The sequence below is a fragment of the Cicer arietinum genome, chromosome 7 (assembly GCF_000331145.2).
Source record: "Cicer arietinum cultivar CDC Frontier isolate Library 1 chromosome 7, Cicar.CDCFrontier_v2.0, whole genome shotgun sequence".
Taxonomy (NCBI): Eukaryota; Viridiplantae; Streptophyta; class Magnoliopsida; order Fabales; family Fabaceae; genus Cicer; species Cicer arietinum.
Window position 1 is genome coordinate 20,555,477 of NC_021166.2, and position 22,787 is coordinate 20,578,263.

Genomic DNA, 22,787 nt, shown 5'->3' on the forward strand with positions numbered 1-22,787 from the left:
TATTATTATTCTTCCAAACTAATTTCTTTAATCTTCATTATAATAAAATAAAACATTTTTTTCTTGTTGTGGTCGCTGTGAAAAATGAGTAAATTAATTTAATCATTACTTCATTTAATTAGAGTACGTATTAGTAGTGTATTACATTTGTCTTCTTGGGTGTATAATTTCTCCACCCAGAAACAAGAAACTATCTCTCTCTCTCTCTCTCTATCGAGTGGAGTGAGAAAAAAAAGGGGTTTTGTTCACAAGCGGCGCCTCTCAACCTTCATTTCCTCTTTCCCGATCCAAACTAAACAGAACGCATCGCATTTCTTTTACCGCTTATCGATGGATTCTTTCCAACAACCTCACGGTTACATAAGACCACCGCCACCACCTCCTCCGCCACACACGCCGGATCCCCACCAACACCATCAATTTCACCAGATGCCTCCTCCTCCCCCTCCTCAAGGACCTTGGTTCACCCCTCAATTCCAGTATCAGTCTCCTCCCCCTCCCCAACAGTGGCCACCACCACCGGCGCCTCCTCCTCCGTCAAACCCTTATTCATATCATCCCAATCAGTTCCCTCCGCCTCCTCCCCCTCCTCCTCATGCTCGTCCGCCTCATCCTCCACCTCCTCAGTTCCAGCCTCTCTCTCACATTCCTCAGCCTTATCCTCCTCAGGTGAAATATCTTTATTACCCTTGATGCTTCCTAATTAGGGTTTTTTGCTTTTACACTTTTTCATTGTTTACTCTTGCGATCCCATTGGTTTGTCGTTAAATTTTGTAGGAATGGAACAATAACCAAGCCTGGCCTCACAACCAAGCTTATCCAGGTTGCTTTCAATAAGCTTTTGCAAGAAACTTTTTTTTGTTAGGGTTCTGATTTTTGTTAATAAGTTGAAGTCTTGAGAATTTGCAAGTTATCATCAACTTTAATTGGAAGCATTTTCAGAGCAAATGGAAGAACAAAGATTGAAAATGCATGCATTATTGTGTTGAGGTGTTGGTTTTGTTTGTTGTTAGTTGAGTTATGGTGATCTTAGCTTGGCCAAGTGCATTGTTTTGTGGTATTATAAATATGATTCACATTGAGTTTGATTTGTATGTATTATTGTTAGTTGTTATGTTGATCTTAACTCGGCTTAGTGCATTCTTTTGTTGTTTTCAGTTTTTTGTTTTAGAAATTTGATTCACATTGAAATTCATTTATTTTTATGTATTAATTTTTAGTTGTCACGGCGATCTTAACTTGGTTTAGTGCATTGGTTTGTCGTATTAGAAATATGATTCACATTGCGTTTCATTTGTGTGTATTAATGAGCTTATTGTCGTTTGTTACTTGATACTGGATATCGACCAAAAGGGATACCGTTGTGAGTATGAGAAAGACGGTTAAGGAAATCATTACCAAACTAATTAGCCCTTTTCAACTGAAGCTTGTATTAATAGTAATTGATCTGGCATGTAGTCATTGGAATGATATAACTTTGTTTTGGTTTGCCATGTGTTTCTCTTGATACTTTTGATATTCTATTTTGTTCATTTGGAAACTTGGTCCCCCCACCAAATTTTCTTTATGATTTCTTGATGTAGTGGGTATTTTTTGTTTGCCAAAATGACATGATAGTAGCCCAGACGAATGAAGAAGATTGGGCTGCGAAGGCCAGAGCGTGGGCCGATGCTAAGACTGCAATGGAAAATCAGCATCCACAACCACAATATTCACCTGCTGGAAGATTGCAAGAGCAAACCCATTATCATGATCCGTATCAGCAATCTGTAGACTCACGTTATAATGATGTTCAAAACCATTCTCATCCATCATCAGGCTATCAACAATTTTCCTTCACAGATGCATCTATGCAGCGAATTTCAGGTCATTCCCAGGAGGCTGCATCTGTCAGTTCGGAGCCAACTTATTCTTCAGATGGACATCAATACAGTGCTAGAGATGGGGCCAGTATCAGAGATGCAACTGTTTCGTTTGAACAAGCTAGCCTGCCTACAAATCCATCAGTTCATCCGCAGGAGGTACCTTCTAGTTATAGTTCTGTTGCAGGTAATTATTTATTTAATATATTGAAATTGCAAGTGAAGCACTATGGAAATCACTCATAGATAATATTCTAAATTTTCTCTGTACTGTAGTATTTGTGATGTAAACTTGTTAAAGTTTGGTTCAAAGAGAGATCATGGTATTTGTAATCAAATAAATCACGATTTCAAGGAGTCCTCACTTTATTGGTACAAATCGCATAATCATTAGTTTAATTTTGCCATCAGAGTCCAATAGTAGCAAGAATCTTGATTTTGTTGTGTTTCCAACCATATGGATTTTAAGAGTGGGGTGGGTGCCGAAAAGCCACTGGGGCGATGACCTGAGTTAGTGTTGGCTCGGTGTGGCTAAAACGTCATTGTTTGGGAGGTTTGCAAAGATAGCTGCAAAAAAATTGCCTAGACATGCAGTCGCTTCGCTTGGAGGCCCACATAGATATATTCACAGCAGACTAATGGTTGGCTGATAAAAATTGAAGTTCTAGTAATTAGTGTTGAATAAAAGAAAATTACTAGAAACCTCCAATAGTAACTGTACATATAAAGGAAACATTTTATTTCTCTACATAATTCTACAATTTAATCATGTTAAAATTATATCTATTATTTTTAATAATTGATTACAAATCTTATGACTCATGAATTCTTTTGATTCAGGATTGACAAAATAGATCTCCCAATTTTCAATTTGATTTACAGTTTGATAACTATGAGGAAGATTCCTTTTGACCTCTTAACACTGTTGTCCTCACTACCATCTTAAAGAAGATAAGCCATCATAATTCTTGTCTTATAGACAAGTATGATTTTATAATCTTTTCAGACAGAAAAAAAAAAAAATTACCAGGGTGGGGTGGAGGATAACTTACCCTCCAAGAGAAACGGTAAAGCTTAAGGAAAACACAAATTTATAACGCCCATAGCAAAACCACAAGCAACACAATCAAAGAAACTAAGAAACAAACCCCACAACCGGCCCAATATTTTCCTAGGCACTGAAAACCTGAAACCAAAGGGTAGAAGTATGCTAAATTAAACTCAAATCAACTCTCCTTTTGCATTCAACAAAGAAGACAATGTTAAATCTACAAAAAATTATGTAAGGCTTTAATTTCTCTTGGCTATAAATTGTATTCCACTATTACTCCTAGACTCAATTATAAGCAAAAATACTTACTTTCACAAGGATTATGGTTAAGTGTATTTAATTTTCTTGATTTCATGAAGAAAAAAAGAAATATATACACTAACCTACCCCTAATTAGAGAGACCATCTCCTCACAACATTAAACAATTAATTTAAGGCTACTTTTGGAATAATTACACGTGGTTGGATTAGTTGATATATGCTTAAATTTGAATCCAACAAATTTAGACACTTTTTTGCTTATAATTGAGTCCAAAGGAGTAGTAGATCTTGAAAGTTATATTTCTACCTTCTTTGTACTGTAGGTATTTGGCAGGAAAAAATATTTGCTTCTTTACCTGACTTAACAACCAACATTATCTCCTTTGAATCAAAAAGTGATTGTAGATCATGGAAATCACTTGCATTGCCCACATGCCTAAAAAGCGAAAGTTAGAAATATATTTTGAAAACCATGCCCGTGTCTTCACCTAGTACCTTAAGCTGTTGAAGTAGCTGATTCTTGAAATGATATCAGAACCTCTATGACCATGTGGTCTAGGGAGTAGGGATTGATCCTTGCTGCCCCCATTATTTTAATAAAAAGTTGAATTTCAGCACATTGACCAACTTTTGTGTGTGGGGGCCTGTTAGAGAAACAATATTTAAGCTATTTATGTGCATTAACTTAACCTAATAGGTTAATCTTCTGGAATAGCTGGTTCGTGGAGTTGTGACAAGAAATAACTTTTTCATCCAATGCACCTACTTCATTCAGGTTTCTGCTTTTCAATAGAACAGTTGCCTTTTCAAAACCAGCATTATTAGAATTACCTCCTAGAAGACTATTCTTGTTCCCTATGGGTTATGGGCTTATGGCCATCCTAAGCTTGAAATGTTGTCGACTACTCAAGACCACAGGTCCACAACACTTTGTCGTTGTTGATAAATGATAATTGATGTTAAGAAAACTCCTTTAGTTGTAATTTACTATAAAAGTCAAGAACACTTCCTGAACATTTTGTTAATCATTTAAGTATCTGGAACTCTATATGTGAGATTGAAAAACTGGAACACATTGATATCTACTCGTGTGGATCTGGGTCTGTCTACTTGCTTTTGTAACACAAAACAAGTAGATCTGAAGTTGTTTTGACAGAAAGCAGACTTTTTTGTTTAGAAATATTGGGACACATTTGAAACTGCTTGATTCCTGTCAAGAAAATTGTTTGTAATTGTATCTATGTGCTACTTGAGTTGAGGCATCAGTGGTTCAAATTTGGGAATGATTGCGTGTTTGTTGCCACCTTTCAAGTGCTTTAAAATAACAAGGCAATATCCGTAATAATGAAGTTCCTAGGTCAGGCTATATAATAATATGGCACGATTCTTTCTTCAATTCAATGTACATCGTTACCTATCTAGCTTTCCAACAGGTTGTTTATAAGGGGGGCAGTCTATTTGTTATAGTTAGCCACTTATTGTTTCATGTACATTGTTTATTGCAATATGATATACGGGTTATGCGGGGCCAATATATTTCTTAGCGCCTCACTGCCTTACCTGCCAAAATTAACTCATCTTCACAAATTTACTGAAGACTTGGCTAGGGAGTAAGCCTGTCCCCCACCATTATGCATTGCTTTATTTGGATCTAGTGATTAGTAGATGGGTATTAAATATTTTCTTTCTAAAGATGAAATATAAAACCGCCAGTCGTCAGAATTATCAGTGAGAGAGGGTTTATAAAGATTACTAATCTTTGATGAATATAAGCATGCCCTTGGAGAACACGATTCTAGGACTTGGAAGCTATATTTTGAACTTCCGTGATTCCTGTTTTTGTTCATTAATTTTTCCATGCCGATTCTGAATATTGACTTACAGGTAGAGAGGCTGCTGATCAGGTTCAACAATCATATGCAATGTTGCCTTTGTCAAGTTCCTCATCCCAAGAACAATACCATGTGCAACCATCAATGCATCCACCACCCTTTGCATCTCACAGCCATTCTGTTGACTCATCTATCAATCTTGCCGATCAACCTTTAGATTTTACACCTAGGTTTAGTCGTGATAGTGACCTGCAAATGCAATCAGCTTATAATCATCATAATTCTGGTTCTTCAATGAGTAACTGGGGTGCTCCAGTGGCACATGGTACCGGTTATCCACCGATACCTCCAGTTCCCTCAGGGCCACAGGTTATAAATTTTGACATATTTCATTTCTAGTCAACTAATATGTTTCTTTTAGCACACCTAACACTCGGTTAATTTAACAGCACAATCCTTCTATCACTGCTCCTGGTCATGTGGCAGCACCATATGGAAGGTTTCCGGGACCTGGTCTCCCTCCAACAATTCCACCAAATGGTGCATCCTTTTCCCTAAGCACAGCATCTACAATTCATCCTACTGCAGCTTTCTCTGCTGATGCATATGGTGTTTCTGGTGTTCCTGAACGTCCTAAGAAGGTATGTACTTTCTGATGCTTAGTGCTTTGATAGATATATGATTCATCAAACCTCACTTTGAAGTTATTTTCAGGCATCGGTCCCTAACTGGCTTAGAGAGGAAATAAAGAAAACAGTCATTGCTGCTCCTTCTGTAGATCATCCGAAAGTGGAAGAAACACTTGTGGATGATGACATTGATAAGTCCTATGCAAAGGGTGGTGATGAGACAGATAATAAAAGTATTGATTCGTCTAGATCAGCTGAGGAGGAAGAGGATGAAGAGGTTTGCTTCTTTACTAATAATGTTTCTTACCATAAAAAAAGTTCTATATATAGATTTACTTCATTTGTTATTGTATGTCCTCCATCCACTTCAGATTTAATCTGACGTATGTAATATGTATCATCAGGTTGAAGTAGCTAGAACTGCAGCAATCAACCAAGAAATAAAAAAAATTCTTACTGAAGTTCTTTTGAAGGTAAGCATTGTTTGAAACATGAATTGATGGCTTATTTAACATATGTAAACTTTCTGTAGCAGAAAAAATATATTATAGTTCTAATTTTATAGCTTCTTCCTTAGGTTACTGATGAATTGTTTGATGAAATTGCGACCAAAGTTCTTAGTGAAGATGATCTGACTGCTGAAGGTAATGCCTGATCCTTCTAATTCTCTCTTCCATACACACAAATGATTAAATGCTAGCTATGGAGTATTAGGTATTGGAAGTTCTAACAATTTATTTTCACCAGTGGATCATAATGTTGCCACTTCAAACCATTTAGTATCAACCTCTCCACTCGCTGCTCTGGTTCCTAAAGCAACTGCTAAGGTTTTAGTTCCAGTTAAAGCAAAGGAAATAGAGAAAGATGGTGCCAATGAAAAATCTAATTCCAGCTCCCCTGGAGATGTTTTAGGTCTTGGAAATTATGGTTCTGATGGTGATGATGAAATTGAGAGTTCCACTGTGCATGCTCCTGCCAAAGATGCTGCGTATATGGTGAATAATCCAGTCAAAACCAACTCGTTGTCATCCAGAAATAGCAATGGTGCTGCTATTGATCCATTACTTGATGGAAAGATGACCAAAGAATTTGATCATTCACATTCTTCCAAGGTGGTTTCTAAAGACGCTAGAGATAATGGGCTTGATGCAAGTGAAAGAAGCAACGATAGATTTAATGGTTTTAGCTCGAGAGAGACGTCAAGGGTGCCAACATCTGAATTGCCTGGAAAGAATGGTGTAGAGAAAGCAACAGATGATCTAGATAAGGAAAGCAGAAGAAAATCAGAAAAAAATGATCGCCATGACAGGAGTTCTTCTGAGAAGGATTTTAAGGAGGTAAAAAGTAGTCATAAGACCAGGGCATATGAAAAAGGTGATGAGAGCAATAGAAGAAAGGATGAAAGAAATCAGAAAAATGAACAAACAGATGACATTGGTGAGTCAAAAGAAAGAGTGAAAGAGCACAATGTAAGGCACGGGGAGAAGGCAAAGGAATCAGAATCAAGGAAAAGGTCCTCCCATGTTGATGTCAAGGATGATCGGAAGGGAGCAGAAAAACATCATAGAGGTAGTACCATTGAAAGTACTAGCCGGAAAAAGGAACATACAAAGGAAAAGGGGGAGCACAAATCAAGGCCAAAAGAAGCTAGTGACCATGACAGGCACAAAAGAAGACGTTCATCGTCAGTAAGCAGTAGAGGTAGAACCAGCAAGGATCGTGTAGTTAATCATGCCGGTGATTCAAGTGGTGAAGGCTCGGATGGCTCAAAAAGGTTTAGAACTGATTCTATTTGTCCTTCATTTGTCTAGTTGTCATATAGTGCCTAATTTCATATTTGTACTGCAGGAAGCTGCGTTCAAGAAAACGCGACTTGTCACCATCTCCGGTCAGGTCTAAAAGAAGGTATTATTTATAAAGAGACTCCTTACCTTTTTCAGGTTTGCAATATCAATGTTTGAGTATTTCAGAGCATCCGTCAGATGTTGAGATGAGCTGTTTGTGTTTATGGGCTATAGTAATGTCTTTCTTCTTCCTATTCAGATATAAAATACATTTACAGTCATAGTAATTCGCACTTGGTTCATGTTTTTTGAAATTTACTTTGTTGCTGTGTTATTTAATTTTCCTGGTTATTAATAGCTATTTGGTAAAGCAAATATGTTTTATTAGTTTGATGTGCTAAAATTTAGTCTTAAAATGCCATTACATGATTAGGATACACAATTTATTAGTCAATATTGCCATTCTTCACTTTCTTTCTGTGTGTCTGTGTTTGGGCTGCTAAATTACTTGCCTGCTTTTCTGCATTTTCCATTATTGATTTCATCCCTAAATCTATCTTCTCACAACTTGAGTTGAGGGTCAGGGTCTTGATTGCTTCCCTCAGATCTTGTTATTGGAGCACTATCTTGCTGTCTCAAGACCAGAAATATATATATTACTGAATTGTTTTTAGACTTCAACTTCAGATCTCTAACAGCTTTTGTGTTTAATTGTTCATCACTTATTTACTAGTTTGGGTGATCAGAAATATTTATTTATCAATATTTTTGCTACGTTATGATAGTTATCTAAATGTGTATAGTAGGGTATTTTCAGACACATGTATATATAATCAGTGTACCTCTGCTGGGAAAGCTTCGTTGTTTACCCCTGCATCTTTGTGCAACTGGAGAGATAACTGTTACAAAAGTAGCAAGCTTGCGTAAAGACCACTGATATTTGAATTTTGTGTAACACTGACATATGATAGCTGACTTATTTATACCTTCTTTGCGTGAAAACATATATAGCATATGATTTTTGCCAGTTTGAGAATCCAGAAGCTGAAATTTTATGCCACAGATTTAATCGTATGGGATTTTCTGTAGTTGAAGACTTGAATTCCTATTATCTTATTGCTTTTTAAATGGAATGCTTTTCTTTCTGTACAAGTTATGTTTTAGTAATAGTTCACATCTTCATGCATCAATTACTCTACTGTGTGCAATCTCAATTTATTCATCTGCTATCTGTTGTAAGATACTAGAGAAATGCAAGAAACTTAAATTAAAGATGTGGCATTTGTTTATTTTGGATTGTCCGAGTCTGTACCATGAATGTTACCAGGACAGAGAATAAAATCATTGGTACACATGTAGTTCTTATGAGATTTTAAGATCTGGTGAAACATTGACTGTATCTTCTTACAATATTCATTAGAAACAGATTAGATTTGTGGCAATAGGCTGCTTCCACTAGGAGTGTTGACACTATACCAGGTTGAGCTGTTTGTTTATAAACTTCGTTTACTTTAAACTCACCAAGTTAGTACGGTGGTTTCATTTTTAGACAAGTTTCGCGGTCTCCTCATAGCAAGCGTTCTCAGCGCAGGCATTCTCCCTATTCTTCTCTTGATAATTCCAGGTTTGTTGCCATTAAGTTATTAGTGTTTAAGATTTATATTTTTGAGACAAACTTCCATCATCATATAAGAATAAGCTACTCAGGTGAATTTGTATGGGTTCCTATTTACATTACAGTGGTGCCTTGTTTATTTACAGTGTTACCGTTTATATGCAGGAGAAGGAGGTCAAGATCTAGATCACCTGTTCGGCGGCATAGGTGAACGGTGAGGACAGCTGCTGATGCCTCTACCGGGTTTGTACAAGAGAACATAGATTTGGAAGATGGGCTAAGCTTGCGAAGTGTGGTCTTCGCGAAGGACATTCGTTGAGGATCTATTAAGAAGTGATGACTTGTCCCATTTTTTTAGGTTCAACATAAAGATACAGTTGCTTTCCTGATCGGCTACTGCTCTGTGGGGAGAACTGGTATTGAACTTCGGTAGAGTTGGATATGTGTGTAGTATTATGTTTTGATTTGATGTAAAAAAGGTGGAAAAACTTGAATAATCCAATGTTTATCCTTTTGATTGAATTCTGTAAAACTCCATCAGTATTATAATTCCTACTAACAAATTCAACACATCCAAATTTTGTCTATTGCATTAGCTGAATGGTTCAGATCACTTATATTTCATTAAATTGATTTGTCCAATTTCTCGTGTTTCCCCCTTTCTGCCCTGACTGATACTGAATCTAAGTCAACAAATAGTGAATAGATGAGTTGAGTGGTGGATCATGGTTCTCTGTCTCTGTCTCTGAGGGGACTGTGATTTGGATATATACATGATTCATTAATGTAACAATGGCATGCTCATTTTTCAAATTGGAAGGTGGGACACAGGTTTTGAGAAGCGTTGACTTTTTGCAATTTATTAGAGATATTGTTTAAAACTGGGCTGACCTATTGTTTTCCAGTTTTTGGGCGTGTCAGCATGTTTTTGCTTTAGTCAGTATCCATTTGTATCGATGATATTTTTTACTTAGAAATGTAATTGATTTTGTTTTAGTCAAATTGGGCTGGCCTTGGATATTGTTTTGTTATAAAAAGCTGAATTATCTTCATATGGATTTGCATGTAAATAATCCCATTAATTTCCTTAACTCTACCGATGTATTCCCAAATTTTGCTGGATCGGCTAGCTGAATGATTAAAATGCGTTTTTAATGCTTTTTCTTCGTGTTTTCTCCCTTCTTTTTGGCCTATGAATGGCAGTATTGGTACTATCACGCAGTTTATACAAGAATGCAGGAAATTCTGCAGTACGCAATGTGTTGAGAGATTCCATTAACTATTTCCATAAGAAAGCATTGTACACAAAATCAACCAAACTAAAGATTGTGTGTTCTATTTGCAATTTGCAAATATGCATGGCTCCTTGGTTTACGTATGTATTGGGATTGACATGTCATTCAGAAAATTTGCATCAGCATTGAACTTCGTTAACTTCGCATTTACTCTTGAAACTAGTTTATATACTTTTTTAAATATACTGTAGCTATAGTATAAAGAAAACAGAACCTACGAGCCAGCTTTGACTTTTGAGTAGTAGCTTATCACCTCTTCCAATCTGAAATTTTCAATTTGTTTTTATTTTATGGTAGTGTTTCATATAATCTACCAACTCATTATGGTTTGAAATTCTAACGGTAGTTGATAGAGAAGCTCTGGTACTGCTCCTCATAGTGCCTCACAATTTGATTTATAACTATTTTTATTTTATTGAATTAATATTGATTTATAATCATTTTTATTTTATTGAATTAATATTGATCAGATTATTTTTCAATTGTAAAGACATAAGTGACCCTAAATTTTTATTTAAAAATAGTGATGTAGATTGTCGTCGAAATTGAGTAATTTTCAAGCATCAGTAGGTTGCAATTGCCGGATTATATCAAATTCAAATGTTTCAAGTTCTGCGCAAACCTTGGAGGAAAGAGACCAAACTAACGTGCATGTGACGTCAAGCTTCACATGTCTTAATAGTGGCCTAGTGGCTTTGTTTGTTAATACTGCATTTCTTTCTTTCAGTTAAAGCATCACTTCTTTTCTTTTCTCTTTTAATAATCCATCAACAGTTGACAAAACAAGAATAGGTAACAATTTTCTCACTAAATACAAACAAAAAACCATGAAGGTCTTTTTTTCTTTTTCTTTTCCCTTGTTTGCATCCTTCATTCTCTTCCAAAATCCTTGTTTTCATAACATATTATTATAACCTTTGCATTTGTTTAACAGGTATTATTTCATGTGGAGCTTTGGTCAATTTGGCTATCTGGGTTTGTCTTAATACTTCTATCTCTATATGCCACACAAAGATTACCTTCACTCAAGGAAAATGCTGTCTTGGACTCACAAAATCTTAGCATTACCATATTCACAGCTCCTAAGCCTTTTGTTGGCTCTACTGAGATCAAACAGACACTTGCTGTTCAGTCATGGTTGGCTCTATCTCCATATGTTACTGTTGTTTTGTACAGCCAACACCCTTCTGTTGCCTCCTTTGCAAGTGGTTTTGATTCCCGGGTTTTAGTCGATACCGACATTGATTTCACGTAAGCAATTTGGCCTTGACGTGCTAGACAACATTTTCATTATAGACAGAATTGTCAAATATTGCTGATGTGACCGCAATTGTGGTAGTAATGCAGTCATGGTGACATAAAAAAATATTAATGTTGCAGTTAGTTAGTTTCAATTGCAGTTAGTTATTCACAAGATTGCAGCTGCAGACCAATTTTTAAAACCTTGATTGATTTTCTTTTTATATGTGATTGACAAATTTTGATTTTGACTGCACAAAGTAGTACTGAACAAAAACTGATTAACATGGATCTTCATATCGAATGAAAGACGGAGAACATCATCATATTTATCTTCTTTGCTTCCGAAGCTTTTGAATATATATATATAGGTAAATATTAATTATGTCTGATGTGCAAGGTAAAATCTGAACCACTTCCTTCCAATCTATTTGTTTATCCAGCTTTCTTGGCAGTCCTTTTCTCCATTCCATGATTGCGAAATCGCGCTGGATTGAATCAGAGATATTTGTTATCATTGATCCTGAAACAGTTATCCTTTCCGGATTCATCTCCACATTAAATCATGTATACAAACTCGACCGTGATTGGCTTCTTGTTGCTTCACCTCAAAATGTTTCTCACTTGTATGAGTATGGGAAACACTGGCAGCCAGAGAAGGTATGAAAAATCTTCCAAAGGTCTTAAGAGAATGTACACAATGTAAAAATTTATACATCAACTTTGATCATGCTCAACAAATACTATATTGAATTGTCCTTATTCTTATGCTGCAGAAAATACTACAAAAAAATTGGCAGTGGAATCATTGTTATAATAATGCAAGAATGATCATGGCATGGAATAACAAGGATATGCCTCTACATAATGGAGTTCTTCCTCCTTTCATCTATGGTAAGGGTACACACAACAGTTGGATAATTCATGAGGCTATTTCATCTGAGTTCAGGTTTGTTTTTAGTTATCGTTTTATAGTTATTTACACATACCAAGAAAATCCACCATTTCTTATTCTGCAAAAAATGGTTAAGGACATTATTGACAAAATAATAGCTAATGTTGTTACATTGAACTTTGAAAGCTACAAGTAAATACGAACAAAATTTTCTACAAAGGCGACAAGTAAAAAGAAACAGAGCTGAGTAGTTGTAATGCTAGTACTTATTTTCCTCAACCAGGATTTGAACCGTGATCTTTTAACTCCTTCAACTCTGAGTTCAGGTTTGTGCTTGATGCTAGTTGGACCATCACAAGTTTCCATCTGAACAATGCTACATTTGAGAATTCAACTGCTTTAGATATTGAAAAGAGAAATTGGGAGTACATTGGTAATTCACATCTAGGGTCACACTATGGTTCATTCTTGTTTACTGAAGCTAGTTACTCAAACCTACCAAAACTTTTGACTTGTGATAACAAGTACTACATTATGGTTGACACCAAGAAAAACACTGTCTATCCAATTGGACACCAAGGTGCAGTTAACTTGATGAAGGAAAAGATTTTTCCTTCTTGGTTAAAGGAAAATTCAAAGAAGTGCATTGTTCATCAGAATAAATCACTGATTAAAATATTAGATTGTTCTCTCAAGGATCAGATGAAAATTAAAGAAACTTTGGAGCTTCCATTTTCCTTAGAATCACTTCTGTCTATCACTGCAGACAGAAATAAAACAATTGTACTTACAGTTGCTGGTTATAGCTACAAGGATATGCTCATGAGTTGGGTTTGCAGATTAAGAAAATTGTCCATTGGAAATTTTATTGTCTCTGCTCTTGATCAGGAAACTTATCAATTCTCCATCTTGCAGGTATGTTCTGTCTTTCTCTGCAGAAAAATAATATTTCTAAGGTAATCAGCTTATTTTGTAATGATCAATTAATGATATTCTTAAGCATGTTATATTGTTCTTTGGCATTATCATGATTTACATGAAGAAAATTCAAGAGTAGGCTTTTGAATCGATTCACAATATTGAGAGATCCAATAAACTAATTCCTTTTTAATTTTAGGGTTTAGGAAAGTTTATCTATTAACATAAACACTTGTGAGACTCTTTAGGAGAGTTTATGAAAACAACTTATAGCATGTTCATAAACTGTTTTCAGTATATTTCCTTAAGCTCTTCATGATAACTTACAAAAACAGCTTATAGTTTATATGGTAAGCACTTATGCCATAAGTGCTTAATTAAATTGTTTAACTAAATAGAGTCTTTTTCTCAAGAAAAAAAAAAAAACTAAATAAAGCCTTAGTATTATTTTAGTAATAAACTTATCAATTCTTCTCATGCTTTGTGCAATGGCAGGGAATTCCAGTTTTTAAAGATCCAATAGCTCCAAGTGATATTAGTTTTGATGACTGCCACTTTGGAACAAAGTGTTTCCAGAGGGTAACAAAAGTGAAGTCAAGAATTGTTTTGAAAATACTCAAGCTAGGTTACAATGTACTACTTAGTGATGTTGATACATATTGGTTTAGAAACCCTATTCCTTTGTTTCACTTCTTTGGCCCTGCAGTTCTTGTTGCACAGTCTGATGAATACCAAGAACAAGGTGCTCATTCCCTCATCTCACACTTGAAATTCATATTTTTTTCCTCCCAATTAGGAGCATAAATTAATTACATATTATATACTATGAACCAAGTAAGAATGGTGAAATATAAATTTTAATTCATAAGTCTTTCTTCTTTTCCTATAACAAAATCTCCATTCTATCCTCATTTAGTTTGTATGTGTATAGAACTGATTAACTAAACGTTTATGTAAAATTATTTGTATAATAATCAAAGAGAGAAAGTGGTAAAACTACTTATTTCATAAACTATATAAGAGAAATTATTAAAATAAGTTGAAAACAACATATAAATATGTCATAGACTATCTGAAACACTTATACAAGTGGTTTTGGTTAAGCCTTTCTTTCTTTTGTTAGTCTTGGGGGTGCGGGACGTCTGCGTAGTGCAGGCCTTCCGTACCACCATAGGACTGGTCGTTCTTGGGGGGACTATCACATCAAAAGGGCTATAAAAATTAATTACATATTATATACTATGAACCAAGTAAGAATGGTGAAATATAAATTTTAATTCATAAGTCTTTCTTCTTTTCTTATAACAAAATCTCCATTCTATCCTTATTTAGTTTGCATGTGTATAGAACTGATTAATTAAACGTTTATGTAAAATTATTTGTATAATAATCAAAGAGAGAAAGTGGTAAAACTACTTATTTCATAAACTATATAAGAGAAATTATTAAAATAAGTTGAAAACAACGTATAAATATGTCATAGATTATCTGAAACACTTACACAAGTGGTTTTGGTTAAGCCTTTCTTTCCTTTATTAGTCTTGGGGGTGCGGGACGTCTGCGTAGTGCAGGCCTTCCGTACCACCATAGGACTGGTCGTTCTTGGGGGGACTATCACATCAAAAGGGCTGTAAAAATATAACTCAACTACCTATTTCATCTGACGTTCCACCCACCTGATTCAACCAACTTTTTTATAACAAGAAGACGGCAAGCTGATCTTCACCGGTCACAAAAAAGGTGTTTATGTCTTAGAATAAATTCAAATAATCTGTAAATAAGCTCTTCTGAACGCACCCCTTGGGTCAAATTTTCTGTTCTTTTTACAAAGATTGTTTTGTAATTTTTTCTTTTTGTCATTTGTGCAGAACCAATAAACCTACCGAGACGCTTAAATTCTGGCTTCTACTATGCTCATTCTGATAATCAAACAATTGCAGCCATAAAGAGAGTAGTGAAGCATGCAGAAACTTCAGGCTTATCTGAACAACCAAGCTTCTATGACATATTATGTGGTAATGGAGGATCCAACCGCGTAGGCGATAACAAATGTCTGCAACCTGAAACAAACTTGACAGTACATTTCTTAGACAGAGACCTTTTTCCAAATGGTGCTTACCAAAACCTTTGGCATGAAAAAAATGTCAAAGCAACATGTTTAAAGAAAGGATGTTACATTATTCACAACAATTGGATTAGTGGGAGGCTTAAGAAAATTGAGCGCCAAGTTTTGTCAGGTTTATGGGAGTATGATACTAGCACAAGAATGTGTTTGCAGAGTTAGCATAGTATCCAACCGTGAAGTTAGTACTCAGGAAATAGATAAATAGTCATTTTTGTCCTTGAATGTGTGAGCCACTATCATTGCTCACTATAGTATATGAATATATCAAAATTACAAAAATATACATAAATGTTTCTTTTGTTTGTTAGTTTGGTCCTCGTGTATATGTATCTTTCGTTGATTTGTTTGGTTCTCAGATGTGTCTTCCATTGGTTAGTTTTGTCTATAAAATTACTAACATAACACTTATGCATTTTTTTTGTAATTTCGATATATTTAGGAACTACAGACCAAAAGTTACTGTTTACTATGAGGAAAATAGTTGATTCCTTCTTATCCAATCTAGGAAGAATTTTTGTTCTCATCTCACAAAACTACAATAAAAGCCACTCCTTTTCCCTTTGTCTTCACATGTACCGAGTCTTGATTTCACCACCACCCCATTTGATGAAAAATTTTAAATTAAACACAGCCGGCCATAGTAAACTAAGAAGCAGTGTTTAAATGCTATTCACATTGCTAGCATTCATCCTCTTCTGATAGAATACGATGAAACACATAGATTTCACAACTTTGAGTTGCAGGCTATGCTGAAGCGCGTTGTTCACTCGTTAGGCTTCTTAGAGAATCCAAATAAAAAAGACTCAAAAATCAAGAAGAAAGGAAACAATAAAGCATACAAGGAACAATTCAGTTCAAAGTCAAAGGATTTTGTTGTTAGAATAGCTCATGCTGGTGGACAACAAGATGTTTATACACATGCTGTTCCTGTATACATGTTGATGACAAAGTATCCTGGGATGTGTGTAGCAAGTCCTGAAGTTTTCAAATCTCCACACCAATCTGTGTTATGGAAGGAAGATCTTTTATTACCTGGTCACAAGTACATCTTAATCTCTTTCAAAGATGTTGAGAAGCTCAAAAGAAAGCATCAAGAGAAGGTTCAAACAAAAGAGACTAATGGGGTGGTGGAAAAAGTGTTTCTTGATGCACAAGCAAAGTCTCCTAAAGAGAATGGTAAAATGAAAGAGCTAGAGATGAATGAATATGTGAATGGAGAAGTTGTAGAGAGTTCTTTTAAGTCTGCAAAAGAGTTTTATAACCCTAAGGAGAAGCCAACAAGAGCTTCAAGAAGAAGAGGATTGATAAGACCAAAGAAAACTTTTGTGCCACCTCTTCCAAAGGCAAGATTATATAGAAGTTTGGGATGGCACCCTAGTCTTCCAACTGTGAAGGAACTATCTCCATGATTTTGTTTTGGTTTTTTGCTTTATACCTTTTTTACCATAACTACACTATGTGTACCACTTGGTTATTGATTACTCTTCATGGATCTAATAGAGAGATAGTTTTACTTTACACCATCCTGTTAATAAAATCCATACATCTTCCAACCCTTTTTACCTTTATGTAATAGCTTTTTAATTTTTATGATAACTATTCTGTAATAGCTTTTAGTCATGCACAAGGAACTTTTGTAGATATATGGATAGGTTAAGGTAGATGTTTTATCTTTTTGACATAAGGTTAAGGTAGATGTTAATAAAATTGAAGCATAATCAACATTAAAAGTTATAATTTGTACAAGTGAAATTTTCAATCTTTTGCTTCAACCTCCATGCGCACTATATTTTAAATGTTTAGATATAGAACTCTTTGATTATTTTTCTATTCATGTTCAAATTTAATTTTAACCCTCTACCTCTAGTAGAAAAGAAGTTCTAATAATTTGAAATTCAACCAAAAGATAAAATTTAATATTATTAACGAAAACATTATTTTGGTCACATATGCAAGTTTTAAAATATATCATAGAAAACACATCTTAATTCTTGAAAATCTATTCTCTAGTCACAAACAAAGTTCCAACATTTCTATTCTTCAAGCAAGTGTCTTCCAAGTCTAGCCTAGTAAACTTATATGAGAGGACAATTTTTGTTTCTTCTAATGCTTATGTTTTTCATATTTACAAGATTCAAATTTGAGACATTATTTACGGAAAATGAAACTTCTTATTATGTGAATTATTAAATTTTAGATTAAATACAATAATTTTTTATTTATTTATTTATTTATAAATAAGACAAGATATATTATTATATTTTAAATTATCCTTTCTAAACTGCCAATAAATTTATAACAGTGTTAAAAATATTATCTGTAATGATTAAGCTCCATTGTCTAAATTTCAGAAACCAAAGGTTCACCATACTAAATTATCTAAACACAAAGCTTTATGTCCTCTAACCACCAAATACTTGGTCTAGACACCAACAGACCTTATCTATTCTACCTGCTCTATTACAGAGAATCATATTTGAACTTATGAAGCAAAAAATAATTAATTTGATTTCACGTATAAGTATCACACATAGATTTCAATGAGTAGATTTTAAGTACAAACTAGATTGTTATCTGCATGTTATGCGAGTGTTAAGTCAAATTCTTTAGTTTTTGTTAGATTTGTAATTTTTAAGATTATTAATAGAATTCTTTATGATTTTTATCTTTCTATTTTCACCAATTCTCGAAATTAGTTATTTATTTTAAAATTCTTTAATCCTTCATTGAATTTTTTAACTAAAAAATAGTGATGACATGTGAAACAATGATGTTGAGTGATTTATACTCATCAAATTATAATAAAACTATCTAATATCATGTAAATAATTAATGTATTCTACATGATAAGATCGTATGTCACATCATTTAAAATATATCAAATTATTGTGTCTTTAGTTAAAAATTTCTAGAAAACGACCAAAATTGTCAAGGTAAGGTGAACATCTGTTTGCACTCTCCAATACATGTGAGTGTGGAGAGGTGGTGGATTGGTAAAAATGAAGAGAGTTGCAAAATAGAAGATGGAATAACACTAACAGATAGAACAGTTTTCAATATATTGTAACAGAAGAATTGTCTTGTGTTCAGCGTAATAAGGAATAAAAAGGAAAATCAATTCTATACAACTCAGATTTTTAATGAGGTGGATTAAATTGGATTAGTTGACAAATAAAGTGATGATGTACAACAAAACGTTGTTTTAATATATAATTATAAATAAATAAGGGAAGTTTGGGATTCCATCTGCATCCTCAGCATATTATTAACAATTTATAACAATGTCTGCAAATTATTCACATTCATTTGCAATCAAAGTCTTGACATAGAAACCAAACATTAAAAATTTCATCCCTTACTAATCCTCTTCTCCAAACTTTTACCACAAAAAAGCCAATAATGTCAAAGATGGTGCTACTGAATTGAATTAAGTAACCACATACATAACATATTCTTTATATCATAAAATGAACACACTCATAAAATATAAGACAAAAGCTTAGTCAAAATCCAAGTGTAAATCACCGATAAGGTGGCGCCAACCGGAATAGTAACAGCCCATGAAGCCACAATCTCCTTCACAGTTTCTGATCTAACACTGTTAAGTCCCCTTGCAAATCCAACTCCCATCACAGCACCTACTAGTGTATGTGTTGCTGATATCGGTAGTCCAAGCTTCGAAGCAAACAGAACAACAGAAGCAGCAGCGAACTCGGCTGCAAATCCTCTCGTCGGTGTAAGTTCTGTTATTTTCTTTCCAATTGTAGCTATAACTCTATAACCCCACATCATTAGTCCTGCAACAATTCCAAATCCACCCCACGCAAGAACATCGATCGGAATAACTATGTCAGCTCCTTTTGCAGCGCCTTGTAAAATAGCTAGTGCACCGGCCAATGGACCTATTGCATTGGAGACATCGTTTCCTCCGTGAGCGAATGACATGAAACATGCTGATAAAACCTGCATGTAACCGAAAACTCCGTAAACTATTTCAAGTTGAGTACCCTTTGGACCTGCTATATCAGAGAGGAAGCCTATGTTTTGGTGGACGGAATCGTCTTTTGGCTCGGGTTGTGGAGTATTTGACTTGATTAGAAGATGTCCAAGCTGTTTTCTGATAGTTCTGTCAACTAAGAAAGCACCGACTGTTCCGCAGGCTAAAGCCTGGCTTAGAGCTATAGGAAAGCTCTTGCTGAGAGGGAAGGCGGAAAATGAAATTCCGGTTGTACCGAGAAATACAGCTATTGGTGCTGCTGCAGCTGCTGCTTGTCCTGGATTACTTGCACTGTATACAAACTATATGAGGGAAAAGATTAGTGGTTAACCATGATCATGAATTTAACATATTATCCAATTCTATGAAGCACTAGCACTGGTAGTAATTTGAGTAAATGGAAATATAACCTAATGTGTCAATGTTGGACAGATGTGTTCTCAATCTGAAGTGCCGTCAGTATTACATAGTTATCAATTTTAGTTTCAAAATTTGTATATAACAGTTTCCTCAAAGTGTTCAAAACAAAAATGATTGGGATGAATTGATGTAAAATGTAAAGAAAAATAGTTAGTTAGATTAGTTACATATTAGTTGCTTCATTATAGAGTTTGTTAGATTAGTTACAAGTTAGTTATTTTGATGTAAATTACTCAGTTTATTTGATAACTAATGAGATCATTCAGATCATTCAATTTCTTCAATACAAATGTATATGACAAAGTGACCAATAACTGATCATTCCAAAATTTGGGAGAAAAGATTATTTGAATCCATTGTCCGTTCAAAATAGTTTAACATTGTCGTTCAAAATAACTGATGTATTGCCACATTAGTCGTCGAATTTGAAAAATCATGTTAAACTCACTAAATGACATGGCAACACATAATTGAATGATTTGAAACAATTTTACACTGAGAATGCATGCATGCATAGATTTAAAGAATTTTCACTATCAAGACTTTTGCAATTTATTGAACTCTGATGTATGCGTCGAGAAGAAACAAATGTTGCATCAAAGAGCTTACCCTTCGGATGCATTTGTAGACAAGAAAGGAGACTGCTGCTCCTAATAGTGGCGAGAAAATCCATGAAGAAATAACTCTTGCTAGTGAACCCCAGAAAACAGCTCCAGCACCTCCATAAACTAGGCCAAACCCCACCATTGCTCCAACTATACAATGTGTAGTAGATACTGGCCAACCATAATATGATGCAAACTGCATAGCACAAAAAAGTTAGCTAACTAAGCTCATTGGATTATTACTATGCATAACTAAAGCATCATTTTCATTCAATTTCTTTCCTTCTTTTGAACAAACTAAAAGAAAAATGACTAATACTTTTCTTAAAAAAATCAGAAACTTCTATAACCAGGTACAGATAGTAAGTACTATACAGGTTGCTTCAAGGAAATAATAAGCATAATAAGAAACAAGGTAAGTCATGTCTTTGTTGATACAGATTTGAGTTCAATGTTTCCAATTTCCTCATTCATTGAAAAAGACAATTTTGGACGTAAATCTCAAGAAAATTTAGTTTTAAATGAGAGTTTGAGCAACTCCTAACTTGTAAAAACTTGTGGTGCACAAAAAAGACAAAGACAAACCAATTCCCATGTAGCTGCATACACTAATATCTTTATACTTTAATAATGTACACTAAGGAACACGCCAATGCTATAAAAATCACACTTTTCTAATGGCTAAAAAAGATAATTAAGTGTTTCTTTGTCTTGCACATTTTAGCCACGGAACCTTATATCCTTACATAAATTACTTTCCATTCAACTCACCTTTAAATTTGTATATAAATTACTTTAGATTCAACTCACCTTTAAATTTGTAGTAACCATGTCAAAGGTTTAAAGTAACCACCGCCATTTAATGGTCACTAATCTCTGTCAGAAAAATGTTCCCTTACTAATCGGACACCACTCCATCAGGTTAATTGACCCGAATCAATTTTACAAAATAAATTCATTCAAAACTAATTTTTGTCACAGTAGAATCAAACAAAAACTAAATTCTCAAACTAAAAAAAGTGTTTACCTGTAACCAAGTACCAGCAGCAGCAAGTGAAGAAAGCAACCCTGCAAAAAGCAAAGTATCCTTCCCTTGAAAAACATTAGCAACAAGAATCCCCTTCTGCATTGTACTAGTCACATGAGTTCCCATCAACAATGCTCCTGAAAACTCCAACACAGCAGCTGTCAACACAGCTTGCCTAAGTGTCAAGGCACCTGACCCAACTGATGTCCCCATTGCATTAGCAACATCATTAGCACCAATGTTCCAAGCCATGTAGAATCCAAACAAAAGGGTTGCATAGGACAACACTTTTGTCTTCAAAGCCAAACCTTGTCCTAAAGATGTCATAAACAAAGGGAAAATAAGTGCAGCCATTGCTATGCATATTGTTATAGCTGATGCTGTTCTTGATGATATATTAAAGGCTTTTGCCATTCCTGATAACTCATTGTTGTTTTCTCCATTCTTTGTTGTTGTTGTTGTTGAATGTTGTTGATGATTCTCTTCTTCTCCTTCTGCATAAGATGATAAGGTTGCAAAAGGGTGTGTGAGTTTCAAGTTTCTTAAACTTAGAATTCCAAAGGAAGACTTTTTTGTTGTTGTGTTTTGTGAAAGAGGAAAAGGGTTGACATGGAGAGAATCTCTAAGAAATAAAGGTGAAGTGTTTTTGGAGAGAAAGATTTGTGAATGATTTCTAAGGAAAAGAGAGGAAGTTGTTGTTTTTGTTGTGTGTTTGGTTAAAGAGAAACAAGAAGAGTGATTCAAATTCATTTCTTAATGAACAAAAGGGAAAGAAATTAAGAAGTGTATGTGTGTGTTTTGGAGTGTGATTATTTAGGAAGATTCTTAGCCATGAGAATGAAGAGGAATTTGAAAGAGTAGTGTAAGTAGGTGGTGGTGATGAAGAAAGAATGAAAGGAATGTGAAAGAAGAATTAAGCATTTTGATATTTGCATAATTTTGTTTTTGTTAAAGGGAAGGAATAAGAGAAAGGAAAGGGTGAGATGAGAGTGGATTTGGATGCTTGCTTTGGTTCATAGGAATGAGTGGTGAATGGAGCTTCTTGAGTTCTTAATCTTTACTAACCATATATTTCATATTCCACCATAGCAAGAAAAATAGTTTTCAAATCTTATTATGGTTGATATTTTTTTTAGTCTAAATTGCAAATAAGTGCAATTAACATATATTGAAAGTAAGAAAAATTATTTATTTTATCGTATCATAACATTTAAGTGGAATCAAATTAAATG

General features: G+C 34.6%; 2 protein-coding genes across 8 annotated transcripts; one reads left to right on the top strand and one right to left on the bottom strand.

Moving 5' to 3' along the window:
* The first annotated feature begins 151 nt into the window (after window positions 1-151).
* LOC101498669 (beta-arabinofuranosyltransferase RAY1) lies at window positions 152-15,813 on the top strand. 7 transcript variants are annotated; one of them, XM_073363421.1, is made up of 12 exons: window positions 153-669; window positions 778-823; window positions 1,618-2,049; window positions 5,059-5,375; window positions 5,456-5,647; window positions 5,721-5,912; window positions 6,040-6,108; window positions 6,213-6,279; window positions 6,383-7,409; window positions 7,484-7,540; window positions 8,969-9,043; window positions 9,200-9,606. In XM_073363421.1, exons 1-12 carry the CDS (start codon window positions 331-333, stop codon window positions 9,243-9,245), a joined length of 2,859 nt encoding a protein of 952 aa, XP_073219522.1. In that variant the 5' UTR covers window positions 153-330; the 3' UTR covers window positions 9,246-9,606. The 7 variants fall into 7 exon arrangements, with proteins under 7 accessions (XP_073219523.1, XP_073219521.1, XP_073219522.1 ...); XM_073363422.1 differs by lacking the exon at window positions 8,969-9,043 and having other exon boundaries at window positions 152-669; XM_073363420.1 differs by having other exon boundaries at window positions 152-669; window positions 1,621-2,049; window positions 8,969-9,606.
* A 2,933-nt stretch (window positions 15,814-18,746) lies between these two features.
* Window positions 18,747-22,582, bottom strand: LOC101490862 (inorganic phosphate transporter 2-1, chloroplastic). The gene is made up of 3 exons (XM_004509617.4): window positions 21,556-22,582; window positions 20,533-20,724; window positions 18,747-19,805 (listed from the first exon to the last, which is right to left on the bottom strand). The coding sequence occupies exons 1-3, from the start codon at window positions 22,303-22,305 to the stop codon at window positions 18,984-18,986; spliced, it is 1,764 nt and encodes a 587-aa protein (XP_004509674.1). The 5' UTR covers window positions 22,306-22,582; the 3' UTR covers window positions 18,747-18,983.
* Between the last annotated feature and the right edge of the window lie 205 nt (window positions 22,583-22,787).